Below are 19,566 nucleotides of genomic sequence, written 5' to 3' on the forward strand. Positions count from 1 at the left end.
CCTGCCCGCGCGGCCCGCGCCCGCCCCGGCGCCCCCGCCCCGCGCGGCCGAGACCACCCGCATCATCACCGACCCGGTGTCCGGCCGCTCCTACTGCAAGGGCCGCCTGCTGGGAAAGGTACCGGGAACGGGAGAAGGGGGCTGGGCCGTCGCGGAGGGCACGGGGTGAGCCGGTGCGGGAGAGGGGCGGGGGCTGCGCGGCGGCTCGACCCGCACCCGGGCGGGCCGGGGCTGGAGCGGCCCCTCGGCTGCCGCCCCCACCCTCCCCTCCCCGCCCGGCCCGGCGGGCCCGCAGCAGCGCCGGGAGCCGTGAATCACCCGGGCTGGCTGCGTGCCTCGGCGGCTATCGGGGCCGCATCGGTTTCGGGGCGCCCCGCGGGGGTGCGTGGGCCGGTGGGTGCCCCGGTTCCCAGGGGTGCCGGCCCGCGCCGCTCCGCCGCACGCAACTTTTCCCCCGGCTGACGGCAGCCTGTGTAGGAGGAGGATGCCGGTTCCCAGCCCGGCCCGAGCGGGCTCGGCGGCTGAGTGTGCAGATTGGAGGGTGACATCACGGCAGGAAAAACCTGTCTCCATGGGGCTGCCTTTCGATGGCCTCCGGTCCCCGGGCTTCCTGCCCTGCGCAGGACTTTCCAGGTTGATCTATCATGTGGAAAGATGCAAAGTCCGGCCATAGTGGGAGGGAAAATGCCCTGGAGGCTTTACAAGAAATGGGTGAAGAAAATGCCTGCTTGAGAGCATCATAGTTCAGATCTTAGTGGGCGACGCAGCAGGAGGGAGCGGTGACGCTCGCCGGGCTGTGCTGCCAGGGAAGGGAGGAGGAGGAGGAGGGGGAGGCTTGTGAGCAGGCAGGGGTAAGGAGCTGTCTCTCACCCATCCATAACCACCTCTTCCCTTGCAGGGCGGGTTCGCACGATGCTATGAAATGACAGATCTCTCCAGCAACAAAACCTATGCCGTGAAGGTCATTCCTCACAGCAGGGTGGCTAAACCTCACCAGCGGGAGAAGGTGGGTGCCCTGAGCCTGCTGGGGTGCTGGGGCAGCAGCTCACCCGTGCTCTCCTGACACTGCTGCTCTCTTTCAGATCACCAACGAGATCGAGCTACATCGGGACTTGCACCACAAGCACATTGTCAAGTTCTCCCACTACTTTGAGGACTCGGAGAGCATCTACATTTTCCTGGAGCACTGCAGTAGAAAGGTCAGTGCTGCTGTGGCCTCCTTGTCAAAGGATCTCCTAAACAGACATAGCTGGTTGGAGCAGGCCTTACCGAGGTGTTTTGTCAGCAGTCCCCTCTCCTGAGCTGTCACACTCTCTGAGCTCACCGTAAGCAGAGTGGTTTTGCCCAGCACTGGGCACTCCAGCAGCTGTCTGTCCTTCTCGGACTGCCTGCTCATGGTGTGGCCACCATAAATCCAGAGGTTCCCATGGCTCTGATGAGCAGCCTCAGCTTTGTGGGGAGTCTGCTGAGGTCATGGCTGTGAAAGAAGGATTATTTGTGAATGTGCAACTTCTGGAAGAACTGGCTTTGACCCTGCCTACCCTGTGCCTAGTCAGCAGGGCTGGCTGTTCTCCCTGCCTGCATCACAAGCTGTCTTCTCTCCCTTGGCAGTCCCTGGCCCACATCTGGAAGGCCCGCCATACTCTGCTGGAGCCCGAAGTGCGCTATTACCTCAAACAGATCATCTCAGGCTTGAAATACCTTCACCTCAAGGGCATCCTGCACAGAGACCTCAAGCTCGGTGAGTGCTGTGGCTGACACATGGTGTTGTGTGGGGAGCAGGCTGTCCCCAAGGGATTTGTGGTGACGCATTGCCTTTGACTTGCAGGCAACTTCTTCATCAATGAAAACATGGAGCTGAAAGTGGGGGACTTCGGGCTGGCTGCTTGCCAGGATGTCTCTGACCAGAAGAAAAAGTAAGTTTGAGGTTTTCCTTTTTTGGAGTCCTCCAGGGTTTCACTCTTCGTCTTCCTGTGGCTTCCTAGGAGAGTGGAGGGGCAAGGGATCCCTCCTGGTCTTTGGAGAGGAAGCCATAGGGCCCCTTCCTGGGGTGAGGGAGCAATTCCTGCTCCAGCTGCAGGCAAGGCGAGGGGGCTGGGGGCTTTGTGGCTCCTCCAGGAGTGAGCCTGCAGCCGTCGGGGAGAACAATGTGTTGACTATTGCTATTGTGCCTGCCCGCCTGCCGTGCCGGCTGCACAGGCTGGGACACAAAGGCTCTGTTCCTCCTCAGCTCTGGGACAGGCTCTTCCCAGCAGCTCCCCAAGAGCAGCTGCTGCTGATCTCCGTGAGCTCGAGAGGAGGGAGTCTGTGTGGCACTCCTTGTAGATGGAGGGGGGCCACAAAGAGCAAAATGGAGTGGGGAAGACAAGGCTGTAAGCTGAATCCCAGGGCTAGGAGCAGGGGGAGGCTGTCTGGGGGAGGATGAACAGCATGCACTGATCTGGTGCTCTGCCCCACAGGACAATATGTGGGACCCCCAACTACCTGGCCCCAGAAGTGCTGCTGAGGCAGGGCCATGGGCCAGAGTCGGACGTGTGGTCTCTGGGCTGTGTCATGTAAGTCTGGGCTGCTGGGTGGGGAGGGGTCCAGGCACCCTGCCTGGGGTGGGGGCAGCTGCTCTGTGGAGCAGATGAGGAAGTTTTTGTGTGCTGTGCCTTGTGGCTCTGCGGTGGTTGCTGAGAGGCAGGGGGAGGGGAGCGACTGGCTGGATCCAGCCTTACTCTGGAGCAGGTGCTGTCCTGGGATGCAGCACTGTGCAGGCAGGACCTGCCCGGGGTGGGCGTGCTCGTGCCGCACTCAGCTCCGGTTCAGAGCGGGCTTGACCGCTCTGTGACCCTGATGAAGAACGGGAATCTCTGTGGCTGCCGCGCTGTTTGCTCAGGGAGCGATCGCTCTTTCGGCACATCCAGCCCCTCGCCCGGCCGCTGCCTGCGAGCTTCCTGCTCCATTTTCCACCCTGGTGGCCACGCGGGTGGGAGCAGCGGGGGGCCTTCGCCTGCCAGCTCTTTGTCCTTCCTCCAGGCTCCTTGCCTGTTGCTCTAAACAGTTGCTAGGAGGAAGCATGGCCGGATGTGAGCGTGGCTGTCGGGGCTGGAAGTGCTGCTCTCAGCCAGGTGTGGCCAGCCAAATGCCAATAACTTCCTTGCTTTAAGTGCTGCTGAGTCACAAGCCTGGTGGGGATCTGACAGTGGCATGCATGTTCCCTCCCAGGTACACCCTGCTGTGTGGGAACCCTCCCTTTGAGACCTCTGACCTCAAGGAGACCTACAGGTGTATCAAGCAAGTGGAATACACCCTCCCTGTCTTCCTCTCCCTGCCTGCCAAGCACCTCATCACTGGCATCCTCAGACGCAACCCCCAGGACCGCCTCACCCTTGATGAGATTTTGGACCACGAGTTCTTCAAGGTGGGTGGGTAGGGGCCTGGGTCAAGAGACCCTTCTCCAGGTGGGATGAGATTATTTGGGCTGTGCAGGGTGCTGCCCTTGTCCTGTATGAAGGGTATGTCCTTCCTTCAAAGGAAGCAGCCGGTGTCCTGCCCAAATGCCAGCCAGAGGAATTGAGGGATCTGGTGTGCTTCTGCTGCCTTGTTGCTATAGCAGGGGTTGTTTCCTGTGCTGATGCCAGTCGTGGTTCCGAGGCTTGACGGAAACACAAGCTGGCTGTCAGGAGGGATGTGAATGACTGTGGTCAGCCCGGGGCAGCTGCTCTGCCTGGAGCATGTGGCCTATGGAAACCAAACCTCTCCCCTGACCTCTCTGCAGGGCTACACGCCTGAGAAACTCCCTCCCAGCAGCTGCGTGATGGCTCCAGAGCTGAGTCCCCCAAATCCTGCAAAGACCTTGTTTGCTAAAGTCACCAAGACACTCTTTGGGAAGAAGAAACCCAAGGGTAAGTTTGTGCATTGCCAAGAAGCCTCTGGGTGACTTCCTTCAGGAAGAAGTGGATCCTGTTTTCTGGAGAGACCCCTGATGGATCTCTCTGGACCCCCCCCAGGCACAAGCTGGGTGTGCCCCTGCCCTTCTTGTGCTGGTGGCCTGGCATGGGTGTGTGCCTGGAGAGCGGATACTGTGCCACAACCCATGGGGCACTTCCTCCTGGAAGCCCTGTGTTGCATGAGAACTGGGAAGTGAAAGTGGGAGACAGCTGTCTGACACCCTCCATGGGCATGGGAATAGACAAGGGAGAGCTGAGCTACTGGGAGGGGTGGCCTGGATGTCCCCAGCCTCTATGCTCAGCAGTGTACTCATCTCTTGCTCTCTCCTCAGCCAAGAAGGGCTCTTCAGAGGACAGGGATGACATCTCCAAGCTGGTGACTGGGCTGATGAAGACCTCAATCTGTCGACAGATGAGCTATAAAACCGTGGAAGGGAATGAGGTGAGAACATCTCCGAGGCCATGCACGCCCTTTGGCAGAAGGGCAGGCAGACCATGCTAAAGCCAGGTCTCTCCGCAGGCCACCCCTGTGTCGTGCCGCAGTGCCAGCTCCAGCCCTGTGGAGACAGTGGTGGAGGAGACATCTCACAAGTCTGCATCCCCCTCCATCCGGGGAACAATGGCCAGCAGCTGTGAAGGTGAGCAATACCTGTCCCAGCCACCCCAGCCTGCCCCAAGCTTCCTGTCACGCCTGGGCTGATAGGGGGCCGGCTGACTCAGCCTGTCATCTTCTCCCCGCAGCCTTTGAAGATTGCGTCACCGCCTCTGCCATCATCGAGTCAGCTGTCCGGCTCCTGAGGACCTGCCTCTCCTCCATGCCTCCAGGTAAACTGGTTGGACTGCTCTGGGATAGGGGGCTGTGCATCCCTTTCCCCCTGGGATGAAGGCATGGCTGCTACTTGGGGTACAAATAGCACCCTAAAAGGTGCCAGAGCCTGCTGTAGGGCTCTGTTCCCCCTGGGGAGGTGAGATGGACAGGGGCTGGCTGGCTGCACTGCTCACCTCCTCTCTTCTCCAACAGCGGAGAAAAACCCAGCTTCCCTGGCCCGCCACGAGCACTTTGTCTGGGTGAGCAAGTGGGTGGATTATTCCAACAAGTATGGCTTTGGCTACCAGCTCTCCAACCGCAGCATTGGGGTCCTCTTCAACAATGGCACGCACATGACACTTTCCCCCAACCACAGGTGAGCGTGAGAATGGGGCTGATCTGTCTCTAGGGGAGCCCCTTGGGTGGGAAGGGGAGTCCATACCAGGGTGGACATCCCCAAAACTCTTGCTCTGCTCCCTCCAGGACTGTACATTACAACCCGACCAACAGCAAGCACCTGGTGTTCTCTGTGTCTGCCATCCCCGAGCAGCTGCAGGGACAGATGAGTGTCTTGCGCTACTTCGCGTCCTACATGGAGCAGCATCTCATGAAGGTGAGTGCTGGGGCCCAGGGCTGCACTCTGTGTCATGCTTTGACCACACCACTTGAGCTGGCTGGACTCCCTGCTTGCAGCTGTGGCCAGGTGGACACACAGGGTTGTGTCCTGGGAGTGGGGACTCCACTGAGGGGTACCCAGCTTTGGTGTTGTGTGTGCTGCTGGAAGTGCTCCCATGTGTGTGACCAGTGGCTTATGCAGACCTTTCTCTCAAAGGGAGGTGACTTGCCCAGCATAGATGACCTTGGGCAGCCAGCCCTGCTCCTCCTGCAGTGGGTGAAGACTGACCAAGCCTTGCTCATGCTGTTCAGCAGTGGCACCCTCCAGGTACGTGTGGGCACAGTGGAAATGCCCAGACCCTTGTGAAAAGGAGGCCAGATGGGGGTCTTCTGCTCTGTGTTGGATCTTGTCTGCCACAGCCCAAATGGGAAATCCAGCTGTGAAAACAGCTGTGGGTGCAGGATGCTGCTCCAGTGCCTGGAGCTGCTGGTTGCAGCTTCCCCAGCCCATGGAGAGACATAGCGCTTCAGCTGGATGCTTCTGTCAGGGGAGCATTCTGTCTCTAGGGGAGTCCCTTGGGTGGCTCATTCCTGCCATGGGGCATGGGCAGGGATGCTCCCAGGCAGGTTGGGGAGGAGGAACTTGTTGAGGCAGGAAATGTGGCTCCATCCTGGCTCCCAACATGCTGTGGGAAGCATGGCTTAAACCAAGCCCAACCTGTCTCCTAGGTGAATTTCTACAACGACCACACCAAGGTGATCATTAGCAAGCCTGACCACTCCTGCCTTGTCACCTACATCAACCGGGAGCGCAACTCTTACACTTACAAGCTGTGCAGCATCCAGGAGCTGGGCTGCTCTCCTGAGCTCCACCACCGCCTCAGATACATCCTCAAGCTTCTCCAAGAATGGGCTGAGGCCTAGCCTGGGACCTTGGGGGACCCTGTCTGGACTTGGAGGTCTCCCCCTGCCCTCCCATGGGATGGGAGGGATGATGTGGTGCTGGCTATCCCCATGGACATGTGTATCCTGGTGCTCAGCTGGACTCTGGACTAAGACATGTGGATGTGGTTACAGCAGCAGGTCTGGATATCCTTGCTGCTCCCTGGCTCTGGGCAATCACTGTCTTCCCACTGGCAGCTCCTGCTCTGGTGGTGCTGGTCTTGATGGAATGGACTGGGGTGTTACAGGAGGTGGTGGTGGGTGAGTGTCCTGCAGCCAGGTCTGGGGCTGGCTGGGCCTTGTTTGGGGCTGGCAACTACTTGTGGTGGAGGCTCAGGCTCCCCTGCCCCAGCTGATGCATCAGTTGCACAGACCCTCTGCATGGCCTGGAGGTGGCTGCCACAGCCACGATCTCAAACTTTGGGTGCTGTGGGATTGGAAAACCCTTCCCAGGAGTGGGCAGGGGTGAAGGGTGCTGCCTGCCCTGCCAGGGGCTCTGTGGGCTGGTGTGTGCCACTCCACAACTGTTACACTAAGGAGGGAGCTGTGCTGGGCCTAACTGTGCCTGGTCTCTTCCCAAATTGTGAATTGTCTGGTACAACCTGAGGTTTGATAAAGGGTGGGGGATGGGATCTGAGGACTTGCCTGGAGAAGCCCTCATTTTGTTGGGACCCAGGGTTGTTTCTTATTTCAAGGCAGTCTCTGCCATGTGGGACTATTTATGTATCTTATTTATATGGAATTATTTATTTTCCTGTTGGTCTGTCCATGTGCAGTTCCCCTCTCCTAGACTCACCTCAATAAAAACTTATTTGTGTAAGGGCAAACTATGTCCTCTGTGTTTGAAGCTGGAGTCACAAAAGGGCTTCAGCATCATTCTTGCTCCAGAGCTGCTTCTGCCTGTCAGGGATGACCCTTCTTGGCACTGACTGCTGCTGGGGGATAAGGTCAGGGAGGCAGGATGGCTGTGAGGAGCCCATGTGGTACCTCCACTGCTTTCATGGGACTGGCACAAAGGGCAGAGTTAGCTCTTGCTTATCCTGGTGGAGCCTTGGAGCTGCCTCAACTTCTCCTTGCTGCTGCCAAATGCATTCCCAGTCCTTTCTGCACTTGGACCCAACCCAGCTGCTCTCCTGACTGCTGAGCTGCAGAAGGCAGGAGCTCTGACCCAGGTGGTGGAGGGGTTGCCTGGGCCTTTGCACTGACATCTTGTGTGATGGGGTATGAGCTGGGCATGAAGCCAGGAAAGAGCTCTGTGAGCTTGCTTTGAAGGTGATCTGTGTAATCAATCTGCCTGGGAGCAGCTTGTGCTGTGGGAAGCAGCCTGGGCTGCTCCAACAGCCTTGGGCAGTTGCCTGTTCCAGGGAAATCCAGCCTTTTGTTGTGTTTGCTGCCGCTTGGGTCTTTTTGCAAACCATGGTACTGGGAACTGCAGCGTGGGTGTGAGCTGAGGCTGGAGTGAGCATCCTTATCTTGCTCCCTGCACACACCCTGGCCCAAGGTATGACACACAGCCGGACAAAACCTCTTTATTTCAGCTGCTCTCTCCCTACAGCTCTGCAAAACTGGGTGGACAGAGAGGCATGTGCTACTCGAAGTAGACCCCGTACACTGTGGCCACAGCAAAGAGGGAGGCGTTGGAGAAGGTGGCAGAGGCAAAGCTGTCAGTCTCAGGGTCCCATAGTGCCCGGCTGGCCACCACGAGGCTCTGCTGGCCCTGCTGGCCCAGCACCACGTGGCAGACCAGCTTGTAGCGGGGTGGCACCACCTCCTTGGCCTGGTTGTGCAGCAGCTCAGTCAGGCTCTGGGCTAGTGGGGCACTGCCCTGGGCACTGTATGCAGTGGTCCCCAAGGCGCAGGCCAGGGTCCCCTCCAGCACCCGCTGCACCCGCTCCGCATCAAACTTGCAGCCTTTGTCTGGCCCCATCCTGTAAGTGTTTTCAAGGCGGCTCTTGAGGATGGGTTGGAAAATTGGGAGCCCAGAGAAGCTAACACGTCTGTGGAGCATCCAGGGGCCAATGGAAGGGCGCCTGCTCCCCGGGAGCATCCCGAAGGAGCTGCGGCGGCTGAGGATGGAGTTGCGGCGGGAGAGCAGGGGCGGTGCTTTGCTCTCCTCGGTGCCCCGGGCTGGGGCGAGGGGCTGCGACCCGCGGCGGCCAGCGCGGAGGGAAGGGGCTTCAGTGCTGGCTGCAGCCAGCACCTGGGCCAGCAGGGCTGTCTCCGGGACGGGCTGCTCAGCCATAGGGGCGGGCTGCAAAGGAGATGTACCTGAGTGTTAGGTGAGGCAGGGGTCCTGTAGCCTCTCCATTCCCCTGCCTCTTTGCCTCACTTCTCCCTGCCCTCTGCAAATACCATGCCTTCTGGCATCTCTGTGAGACAAGATGCAGAGGGGCTGGGAGATCCACGGCAGCTGTCTTCCCTTCTCCAGTGCTTCCATGCCCATCAGACTCAGCCAGCTGGGGCTGAGCCAGTGCAGTAATGTATGTTCCACACAGCCCTCTGCTCCCATCCCCAGCCCTTCCCCCGGCACAGGTGAGTGACTCTTTCCCCAGTGTTCAGTCTGCATCCCACACTTACCCTAAGTTCCACTCCTGTCCTTCCAGAGTAAACCCAGGGGACTTGTGTCTGGTGGATGTCACTGTCCAGGACCAATCTTTATCTTGCAAGTTGCTGTGAGCAGGGCCAAACCTGTTGTGCTCCTGGAAGGTGAAGTGTTGCTACATGACACTGTAGGTCTCCAGGGCTGTTCTGGGGCAGGGCTCCTTTAACTCCTTGTTTCCTGGTCCCTGGGCAGCACTGTTCCCTTTCACTCCTGCCCTCACTGCCTTTTCAGCTGTGTCAGCACAGGGATGTGGTTACTCCAGATATGTGCCTTCCAATCTCAGCTCCCTGCCAGCCCTGAAAAATGCAGGCTGGTGTTGGAGTGCAGGAGAAGAGCAGGGGGTGGAGAGTAGCAACTGTGATCACTGCTTTGTGCTCTGACTATGGGCTGCACTGTGGCTGAGCCCTGCAACAGCTTTATTTTGCTTAGACATTGCATCCTTAGGCTACTTATGCCCCACTGCACCAAGGGAGAGTTTGCGTGGGAAGGCACCCATTGAACCATATAATCACATAGTGGGTTGTGTTGGAAAGGACCTTAGAGATCATCTAGTTCCAAATCACTGGCAATGGGCAGGGATGCCACCCCTAGACCAGATTGTTCAGAGCCCTATCCAACCAGTCTTGAACACTTCCAGGGGCTGGATGGAGCACAGCCCTGGCACGTGGCAGGGACCCTGCTGCTGTAATGCCTGGGGCGTGAGCAGGGCAGGGGGCTCCCGACCCTGGCTGGAGTTCCTCTCTCCAGTGGAGCCCAGCCCAGCTGGTACGACACGGCTGCTCCATCAATGTGCCTTTGTCTGGCCTGGCTGCCAAGCTATTTGAGGAAAGTGGGGATGGCTTTTGTGTTTCTATCTCCCGTCGGAGGTATTTATAGCCTGCCTCTGACTAGCGCTGCCAAGCACACTGCCAGCTGGACCCCATTCCCTTGGGGCGCTGCCTCAGCTCCGAGCCCCATTCCTGCCTCTCCCTTGCATCACCCACTGACAAGGGTGGATCCCTCCATGGGCAATCCCCATCCTAAGCTGCTTGGGGCAGCCGAGGGCTGGAGAATGGCACAGCACTCGGTTTGGGTTTAGGTGAGCGGTTGCTCTGGTGGGTTGATCTAGTGGGTGCATCCCTGCCCATGGTAGAGGGGTTGGAACTGAATGGTCCCTTCCCAGCCTTTCTATGAGGGTTGATCTAGTGGGTGCATCCCTGCCCATGGCAGAGGGGTTGGAACTAAATGGTCCATTCCTACCCAAGCCTTTCTATGGGGCTGGTGATGCTTTTTTCTGCCTTCAAGCACCTGTACCCTGAGCAGACCTGAGAGCTGCAGGGCTCTGGCCTGGAGCATCACTGGAGAGAAGGCTTCCCCCATTTCACGAGACAAATCTCCCTGCCGGGCTCCAGTGCTGCTGCTGGGGTCTCAGCCATGCTTTCCCTGGGGGCTGTGCGGGTGGAGATGAGGGTGATCTCCGTGCATGCACTGCCTTTTCCAAAATCCCAGCTGCCAGCCTCTCTTCACCCTATCTCTCTGCTCTGCAGCAAAGCCACCAGCTCAGCCGCAGTGTCCCCGTGCCAGGCATGCCAGAGCCAAGCCACGAAACACGGCGAGGAATTCCACTCGCAGCAAGGCGCAGACCAGCGCTGCTTCCCCATCCGGCGAGCGCCGGCCGGAGCGGCCTTGGCAGCAAGCTGTGCTTCACGCCTCGCTCCCTCCCTCCCTCCCGCTGCCGGCCTGCCGGGTTTCCCTAGCAATGGGCCGTGCCGTACGGCGCAGCCTGCTGGCTTCCTCCCCGCGGCCTCCCCGGGCTGGCCGCCTCCCGGCAGCCGCCGGATCCGCCGCCGCCATCCTCGGGCCCGCTGCCGCCGCCGCGCTCGCTGAGGCCGCCCATGGCCGGACCGTGCCCGGCGCGGCTGCAGGGCGACGCGGCCGCCTTCAGCGCGGCCCTGCGCACCCTGGTCAACAACCCCCAGTTCAGGTGAGGCCCGGGCCCTGCTGAGCCCCCAGCCGCGGCTCCGTGCTGTTTTCCCGCAGCCCCGAGCCCTCCGGCTGGGCCATCGGGGCCCGCAGGCAGTTCGGGGGGCCCCGGGAGCTGGTGGGGCCGGTGTGGCTTGTGCGGCGCTCCCCACACGCCCGCATGCCAACGGGAGTCCAGGGCCGCCCACCTTGCACAGCCACAGTCATCTCTCAGGAGGAGGGGAAGTTCCCGGGTGTGCCCAGACCCCCTCTGTCCCCAGGCATGGTGCCAACAGGGCAAGGCGGTTTCCCAGGATAAATCCTGGGCTGGGGATCTTGCCCTTGTCAGGAATGGGGGTACATTGAGCTCCTCAGGAGCAGCTTCCTCCCTGCTCAGTTCCTCTCCCACCTGGCTTTATTGGTGTTTTGTCCCTGGGTTTGGCATTCCTGCCACCTCGTGCCAGAGCAGAGAGCAGAGATGGGGGTGCTGCCTTGGCTCCCTCACCCACAGGGTATGTCCTGCCTGGCTGTGGTTCTCTTCACCCACTTCCTGCTGAGGCCAGCCTAAGAACACCAGAGCTATCTAAGGAAATCCCCATTCCTGCTGAAATTTTTGACCACCCAGAAGAGAAATCCCAATAAAAACTCCCCAGCCACAGCAGCAAGCAGGCAGTAGAGGAGTGGCTGACACTGCCTGGTCATTCTCAGTCTACATCCTGCTGCTCATATCTTTCAACCCATACTCCTTATCCAGCATCCTGCAACCTGAAATCTGTGCTCTGCATCCATCTACTTCATCCTGCATACTTTCTGCTGTAGCCTGTGCCTCACAGCCTGCACTCTGTAGCCTTTTTTCTGCATCCCACATCCTGCAGCCTTCATTTTGCACCCATCCTGCAGCCTGTGTCCTGCATCCCATACCTTGCATGCCATCATCATAGCTGGCATTCCACATCTCACAGTCTGCATCCTGCTTGCCCCTCTTGGCCCGTGGACCTCAATCACAGAACAGTTTATCATGATCCCCCTTGCAGGAGCAGTCATGGAGGATGTGTTGGGCTCTGCTCACAGCACCCGTCCTGCCCCAGCTGTGTCTCCTGATAGACACTTGGGATGACCCCGTGGGTGGGCACATACACCTCCCTGTGGGACTCTCTGAGGGTCAGGCCATGGATTTGTGCATGTCCTCATGGCAGTCAGAGTTTGGGTGGCATGCCTTCTGCTCATTGGCCTGCTGGGATGGAGGAAGGAACAGGGGCATAAATGGGCCATAGCTACAGGTGTGCTCAGGCTGGTGACTCCTTTGCCTGCTTCCTTTCCCCTGATCTTGCCCCGCTTTCCTTGGGCCATGGAGCTGGGGAAGCATTTTGGGGAGGGGAGGGTTATAGGGGATCAGGGCAACAGGATGGTCTCTGTGCTCTGCTGTGTGCCACAAGCTGTCCTTTTGGGCCAGTGCCAGCCCTTCTGGTAGCTGTGCCAGAGACTTCACATCCTTGAGATGATGAGTCAGTTCCCATGAGTCAAGGAGGCTCATCCTGGTGACAGCAAAGCTTTCCTTGGCTCTGCTATGCCAAAAGAGAAAGTCACTTTCTCCAGCTGTCCTTGGCCTTTCTCTGCCCTGCTCGGTGCCAGCACCCTGGGCTCTCTGTGCCAGCACCCTGGGCTCTCCATGCTTCCCAGAGGACTTGTCATGCTCACCTTGCCTGCAGCATTCAGATGGCTGGAAAGAGCCACCAACAAGGTCCCCTCTGTCCCCTGCTGGGACAGACCCCTGGGTTAAAAGTGAAGGGTACAGCCCCTTGTGCTGGGCGCTCAGCAGGGCCCTGTCCCAGCCCAGGGAAGGCCGTGTCCTTGCTTCCAGCACCGTGTCCCTCATGGTCCCCTCTCCCCGCAGCGATGTGATGTTCGTGGTGGGCCAGGAGCAGCAGAAGGTGTTTGCACACCGCTGTGTGCTGGCGTGCCGCTGTCAGGTGTTCCGTGGCATGCTCAGCCAGGCACCAGTGGGCAGCCAGGACTCCTCCAGCAGCGTCCCACCCCAGGGCCCCTTCATCCTGGGCAACGTGCAGCCTGAGGTCTTCCTGGCCGTCATTGAGTTCCTCTACACCAACAGTGTCACCCTCAACAGCCACATAGTGAGTGGGGATGGGGCTGGTGGGGACCATGGAATGGGAGGGACAAGAAGGGGATGCAGGGGAAGGGGGTGCTTTGCAACTCTTGGTGTGCCAAAATTGGAGGAGATGGTCTGTGTGATTCTCTCTCCTGGCTAACAGAGTAATGAATGTGTGGGGTCTCAACCCAGCACAGTGGGGTGTCCAGAGCACCTTGTCCCAGTCTCGGGACCTCTGGCTGTGCATACCCTGGATGATGAGAGTGGGGACACCACAGCAGGAGATGTAAATTTTTCTCCATGCAGCAGCCTTATCTCCCATGCCCCAGTCAGGAGCTCCCACAGAAGCTGGAGCACACCTGCCCTTTGCCCTGGGCTGCTGTGTCTGTCCATGGCCCCACACGCTGATGATCACAAGGTCCCTCTTGCCTGCAGGCACTGGAGGTGCTGACCTCATCGGTGGAGTATGGCTTGCAGGACCTGTGCAAGGTACGGTGCTATCTGGGCTGTGGGCAGTGGTCCTGAGTGTTCCCAGGCTGGGAAGCACTCCAAGATGGTCCCTGGTGGGTGGCTGGTGGCTGGGGGTGCCTCTTAAGAAAATACTGTGGTGATTTACACAGGCTTGGCCCTGTTTCTCAATCCTGGAAGGTCTCTCCAGTGGGATCCCCCTTGAGGGGATGCAGCAGCGGCCGGGAATCCCACAGGGGAATCCCGAGAAGTCATGGGGAAGGACATGGAGTTTCACATCTCCTGCACAGCAAAGGTCAGGAGGAAAGCCCCTGTGCCTTTGCCCACACGTGCTGTCTGGTCATCTGACAGGGTGATGCAGTTAAAGAGAGCCCTGATCCTTGGGAGCAGTCAGCACCTCAGCTGTGGTGCTGCCAGGGTGATGCTGCTTCAGGTGGGAAGGTTTTGGGAAGGCAGCAGGGAGCAAAGAGGAAGAGTGGGAGCTGAACGAGGAGGGGCTGGGGAGCTGAAGCAGCTCGGTGTTGGAGAGAGCAGCCAGGCCACGTCATCAGCCTGATTCCTGAATTACAGCCTGGCTGAACGCGTGACCTGACAGCTCACACCCAGACTTCCCCTCCCTCCCCATCGCTCTGGGAAAGTACCTCAGGAGCTGAGGAATCGTGGGCTCCTGTCTGCCAGAGTGGTGGGATGGGACCTGTGGGAACAAGATCAGCAAAGCCCAGCTGTGGCAGAGAGCTGTCAAACAGCTGTCTGGGCAGGGAAGGGATATAAGGGGTGTAGCAGAAAAGGGGGACCTGGTGCTCCTGTCGTGAGTCACACCCCACCACCCAGCAAATGCATCCTGAGGGGAATGACCTGCATAGAGGAGGGGTGGGAGGGAAAGGGGCCAACCAAGGACAGTTGGTGAAACCATGTCAGAGTGCCCAGCTGCAGGGTGACCTCATATCCCTCCTGTCAATGACTCAGGGCCCTTCTGCCCCGGCTGACAGCTCCTCCCTGCATGTCACATCCCCTTGGGTTTCCCAGGGACTCTGGTAGGCAGCTGAGATAGGCAGGAGAGGTCCCACTCATGATGAACATGCTGGTCTGGCTGCATCCCACCTGCATCATCCATGCAGGGGATGCAGCTGGAGATGCTGTTCCCCCAGCAGTCACAGCCAGAGCACAGCTGGCAGGCAGGGCTGGGGCAAAGCTGAGGTCACCCAGTGCACTGAAGCTGGCACCAGGATTGTGCCCTGTGGCAGAACATGGATGGCATCTGTAGGCAGGATTAAGGGACCCACCTGGGGCTATCAGATTGGCTGGGTTTGGTCACATCAGTCTTGGTCCCTGGCTCCATCAGTGGCCAAGCTGGCTGCCCACATCCACACTGCAAGACCTCACCCCCCAGGCCATTGTTTATGAAATCCTGGGGGGCTGGATGTGCCTGTGCCCCACATTCCATGTGCTGGGGGCTCAGGGGATGCTGAGAGTTGTGTGGGGGGATGGCAGGGTTGTGTCCCCCACTCTGCCCACCCTCTCCCTGTCTGCCTTACAGCTCTGTGTCAAGTTCATCAAGGACACGCTGAGTGTGGAGCAGGTCTGCGAGGCTCTGCAGGTAAGAGTCACACCAGTAGGGTCACATTTTATTTATTAAAAATAACTTGTACAATTTTGGGGCAGGAACAGACTTGACCCTTCTGTTCTTAAGAGTCACACCAGTAGGGTCACATTTTATTTATTAAAAATAACTTGTACAATTTTGGGGCAGGAACAGACAGTTCCTGCTGGACAGTGGGGCAGGATTTCCCTCTCACCCCTGGCCCAGCATCTGCCCTGCCAACTCCCAAACTACTGGGATTGTACCAGGGCTGCAAGGGACAGTGGGGCCACCAGATCCTGGCAGAGAAGTGTCTTCTCTGTCAGCCTGAGCAGCACTGGCCAGAACTCCACAGTGACAGGGCTTTGTCATCATCTGCATGAAACTGGGAGGCACTGAGTTTTGGGGAGCCAGTCCCACAATCCCTGCTGAGAGTTGAAGCCCCTAAAAATAGCCTTGTGTAGGTCCTAATGGTCCTGGCCATGCTACTTGGTGGGACCAAGGCTGCTCCCCAGAGAAGAAGTATTTGTTTAATCTCCCACAAGCTGAAACAATCTTGGGGTGAGGTGCCTGCCCCAGAGCACAGTGCCCCAGCCAGATGTGGTGCCAGACCACGGTGACATAAACGGTGCTAAAATTGGCCCAGAGGAAACAAAAGAAGAAACCCCAAAACCCCAGAACAAAACAAACCTGAAGAAAACAGCTCATCTGCCCTCCCCACTTACGTCAGCACTGGTCCCCTGCTGTGGTGGAGGGGGATGTGATGTTCACCCTGCCTGTGCTGGTCCCCAGTACCCCACACACAGGGGCTGCTGTGGGGAGATTGGGGTCATGCCCTCCTGGTAACCCGATGGGCAGTGCTAGCACTGGGACCAGCATTGCTCAGTAGGGCTGGGAGAAAATGAGAGCAACCCCAAATTCCTGCTGCAGTGGGGGATGGCAGCTATGGGTCAGGCTGAGGCTGGCACCAGGGGTATGGGGTGCTTGTGGGGGCTTTAAGCTGATCCTGTGCCCACACAAGGAGCACTGGGGACTGGTGGTTTCATGTGCCTGCAGTGTTACCTTGTGAGAACAGCACCACTGTGGGCTTGGTGAGATGCCTGAACAGAGGTGGAAAATCATGTGTCCTGCTTAGGGTGGGGCTGGGTGACCATTGTGCACATTAGCCACATGGGCTGGTGGGGGCCCAGGCATTAGCACTGTGGGCATTGACCCACCAAAACATTTTCTGTTGGGCAGGCCAAGAAAGGAGGGGGCCTTGGTGCCCCTTCCTCCCCACATTCTCACTGTGATACCCAAACCAGAGGGATGTGTGCCTCACCTGTGTCCCTGACAGTGCCCACGTTTCTGTAGGGCTTTGACAGGGAGTCCCTCCTGCCCTGGACCCCCTTGCAGGTGTCTGTGTTGTCTCCCAGGCTGCAGTGACCTATGGGCAGGTGGACCTCCAGCAGCACTGCCTGGCCTTCATCGAGGGCTGCACCGCGGTACGGTGGCAGGTGATGGGGGAGCATGGTGTGGGGTACCCAGGGTATGGGGGGCACACGGCATGGAGAATGCTGCATGAGGCAAGGGAGCAGGGCTACTAAGAATGAGATGCCTGGGGGCTGGGAGGGGTGTTTGGAGAGATGCTGGGTGACTGGCAGAGCCAGGCTGGGGGATACTGGAGTGTCAGAGGATTGCAGTTTGGGTTGGGGGGTGCTGGAGTGCCAGGCAGGCATGGCACCAGGATGTGTCTGATGGGCGGGGGTGGTGGTTGTGTGGGGTCCTGGTTCCAGCACCCCAGTGCTGTGCTGTGCTGGCAGGCAGTGGTGCAGACCCAGGGCTTCCGTGAGCTCTCGGACGTGGTGCTGGCGCGGGTGCTGCGCAGCGACCGCCTGGCCGCGGATGAGCTGGACCTGGTGCAGGCTGTGCGCGAGTGGGCTCACGTCAGCTCGGTGAGTGGCATGCAGCAAGGAGCACCCAGGGGTGCCTGGGCCCCCACCAGCCCAGGCTGGGAATGTAGGCACCCTGTCCCTGAGCCCAGGGCTCTGTGATGCACACAGAGGCTGTGTCACTCCCCTAGGCCCTGCTTCCCCTGGTGCCCAGGACATCACCAGCCTCATCCCTCACATCCTGATGTCTGACAGGCTGTCCTGGAGCGTCCGGTGCCAGAGGTGGCTGCCCTGCCCGTGAGGGAGCTGCGCCTGCCCTTGCTGGCACCCAGCGAGCTGGTGACACTGGAGAGCTACAACCAGCAGGACCTCCTCATCCCGGTGAGCTGCTGCCTGTTCTTAGTGTGCCCTGACTGACCTCCAGGGCTGGAGGGTGCTGCGGGATGGCCGGAGGAGGGCCGCACTGTGGCACTGCTGATGCCCCCATCCATCTCCCCTGCCCCACAGGTGGAGAACATCGCGGCAGCCTGGCGTGCCCACGCACTGAGGAGGGGCAGCGGGGTGCCCTCCCGCCTCTGCCGTCCCCGCCGGGGCACGCGGCCCCGCGACCATCACCGTCACCTTGAGCCACACACCAAGTAGGGGCTGGCAGCGAGTTTTGTCCAGCCCAACCGGGGACTCTGCAGCGGGGCAGGCACTGGGGCTGGGCACTGGTGCTGCCGTGGCCAAGAACATCATCGATAAGAGGATTTGTTACTGCGTCAGGGGCAGGGCAGGATGCCTGGGTCACCCCAAAAGTGATGCAGGGGCTGGGGATAGGGGAGGGCTGGGCTGTGCGATGGGTGCAAGGACACTGCAGGCTGCCCAGGCAGTGACCCAAGGGTGGTGGGGCTGCAGAGCTCCCTGCGGGATGGGGACCCAGGATGAGCTCCACCTTCCCGGGGCCGTGCTGCCCTCCCCCGGCAGCGGGGCTGTGCTGCAGTGGGAGAGAGCACCAGCGCCTGCCGCGCTGGGCCACGGGGACCCTGGGGCTTGGAGGGGGTGCAGCTAGGAGGGGCCACATGGACATCTTTGCACGCACTGCTGCACCGACAGGCTCCCAACCCCCGCCAAGCCGTGCCAGCAGGCCACACACACGCAGCACAGACTGCCAGCCCCCCGTGTGCCACACACACAGTGTGCAGCCCCCCTTGCACCCCCCCTTGAGTGTGTGCACACAGCTGGGTCTGTCTCAAGCACACATACCCACCCCCCCCCAGCTGTGTTCCCCAGGAGAAAGGGCCAGACACAGCGGGTAATTTATATATAATATATATATTTACTCTTTAAAAATAAACCTTCAGTCCCCACTACCGCCTGTACAAACTACAAAAATAAACCTTTGCTCTCTTTGATATAAATAACTTAGATGGCGTGTTTGGGGGGGGCTGCCCGCCGTGCCCACGCCTGGCACGGGGACAGGGTCCCCAGGGCCACCCCTGCTGAGCGGCAGTGTCGGGGGGCCTGGGGCACAGGCACAGCAAACACCGCTGGAGTTAAAGTGCTGGGTAACGGCGCGGACGGTGCCCGGGATAGGGACGGGGACAGGGACAGGGGCTGGCTGCAGGGACAGCCCCGTTGCACGGGGACATGGTAAGAAATAACGTTTCCCAGCAAGATGTGCCTGGTGGCACCATGGGAGCCCACGTCAGCGTGCAGCGTCCTGTGCGTGCTCAAGCCTGTGCCATCCCCTGGACAGAGCACAAGCGTGACACAGGGGCTGTGACCGTGGGACAGCTCGGGGGCTTGGCACAGCAAGGACCACTCCAAGCATGTCCCCCTTCCAAAACCCTGCCTGTGTGCTGTGGAGCAACAGGCTCCCTTTCTCCACTGTGGCACATCCATGATCTCTAGCCTTCCAATCCTTGCCACTGGGGAAACTGAGGCACAGACTAGCATGTTGGAAGGGGTGAGCTGCCCATGGAGTAGGGGCACGAACCAGGTCTGTGCCCCCGGGCTCCTGCTGCCTCCAGTGGGCAGCCCTGCACTGGGCAAAGGGTCTGCCCGCTCCCTGCCTGCACCCTGGGCAGCTGGGTGAGGCTTTAGGCTGAGAAATAAATCTTTTAAAATAAGCTTAAAAATATATATCTCTCTATAGATAGTTTCCCTTTGCAATAAATAAAGGTGGGGGTGCCCACCCTAGGCCTTGCCCATGCCATGCCAGGGCATAGCTGGCTCTGGGGCTGCCCCCTTATCGGAACAGGGGGCATCAGGGCACCCTGTTGGGGTACCCCAGCTCATGGCCTGGGATGGGTGGTCCCAGGAGGAGGTGATGGGGAGCAGGCAGTGACCCCACAGAGGGGGAGCTGGCATGGCACTGAGTCCACCTTGCCAGCAGCTCCAGAAACAGAGGGGGGAGTTAGTGCTTCCATTTCTGGGGGGCAACAAGCCCAGGGCAGGATAACCCCAAGCCCTGGGTGATGGGACACGGCACCAACGGTACAGCCTCAGGTGAGGGACACGCGGGCATGGCCTGGCCTGCACACAGCTTGCATAGAAGTGCCAGCCTGCCCTACCAAGCCCCGGTGCAGGGTGCAGGGGGGCTGGTCCTCCTCGGCCAAGACCACTCTGGCGATTAGCAGCATGACACGGGTGACCCCGCTCTGCACCCTCCTGTGCCCACGGGGTGCTGGGGAGATGCTCTGCCCAGGAACCAGCA

At 59.6% G+C, this 19,566-nt stretch overlaps 3 protein-coding genes across 3 annotated transcripts; 2 read left to right on the forward strand and 1 right to left on the reverse strand.

Annotated features, from left to right (window-relative positions):
* Positions 1-6: 6 nt before the first annotated feature.
* On the forward strand, positions 7-7,114 carry PLK3 (polo like kinase 3). Its single transcript, XM_039711843.1, has 15 exons — positions 7-118; positions 899-1,006; positions 1,083-1,199; positions 1,612-1,741; positions 1,829-1,916; positions 2,460-2,555; positions 3,211-3,406; positions 3,764-3,890; positions 4,268-4,377; positions 4,456-4,573; positions 4,677-4,760; positions 4,957-5,119; positions 5,227-5,356; positions 5,576-5,686; positions 6,088-7,114. The coding sequence occupies exons 2-15, from the start codon at positions 923-925 to the stop codon at positions 6,280-6,282; spliced, it is 1,749 nt and encodes a 582-aa protein (XP_039567777.1). The 5' UTR covers positions 7-118; positions 899-922; the 3' UTR covers positions 6,283-7,114.
* A 741-nt stretch (positions 7,115-7,855) lies between these two features.
* On the reverse strand, positions 7,856-8,551 carry DYNLT4 (dynein light chain Tctex-type 4). The gene has a single exon (XM_039711709.1). It carries the CDS (start codon positions 8,540-8,542, stop codon positions 7,889-7,891), a length of 654 nt encoding a protein of 217 aa, XP_039567643.1. The 5' UTR covers positions 8,543-8,551; the 3' UTR covers positions 7,856-7,888.
* Positions 8,552-10,640: 2,089 nt separating this feature from the next.
* BTBD19 (BTB domain containing 19) lies at positions 10,641-19,564 on the forward strand. Its single transcript, XM_039711755.1, is given in 9 exon segments — positions 10,641-10,679; positions 10,681-10,865; positions 12,738-12,975; positions 13,386-13,439; positions 14,956-15,015; positions 16,413-16,481; positions 16,800-16,931; positions 17,124-17,249; positions 17,376-19,564. Coding segments are annotated over 9 exon segments (1,038 nt in total). The 3' UTR covers positions 17,511-19,564.
* The last annotated feature ends 2 nt before the right edge of the window (positions 19,565-19,566 follow it).

Source organism: Passer montanus, unplaced genomic scaffold, assembly GCF_014805655.1.
Source record: "Passer montanus isolate IOZ18808 unplaced genomic scaffold, ASM1480565v1 scaffold25, whole genome shotgun sequence".
Taxonomy (NCBI): domain Eukaryota; kingdom Metazoa; phylum Chordata; class Aves; order Passeriformes; family Passeridae; genus Passer; species Passer montanus.

Excerpts from the sequence above, each read along its gene's own strand:
- DYNLT4 (XM_039711709.1), bottom strand. The coding sequence starts at position 8,542 with ATGGCTGAGCAGCCCGTCCCGGAGACAGCCCTGCTGGCCCAGGTGCTG.
- PLK3 (XM_039711843.1), top strand. The coding sequence starts at position 923 with ATGACAGATCTCTCCAGCAACAAAACCTATGCCGTGAAGGTCATTCCT. Across the intron at positions 1,917-2,459 it reads GTCTCTGACCAGAAGAAAAA|GACAATATGTGGGACCCCCA; the intron begins GTAAGTTTGAGG and ends TCTGCCCCACAG. Across the intron at positions 4,761-4,956 it reads CCTCTCCTCCATGCCTCCAG|CGGAGAAAAACCCAGCTTCC; the intron begins GTAAACTGGTTG and ends CTTCTCCAACAG.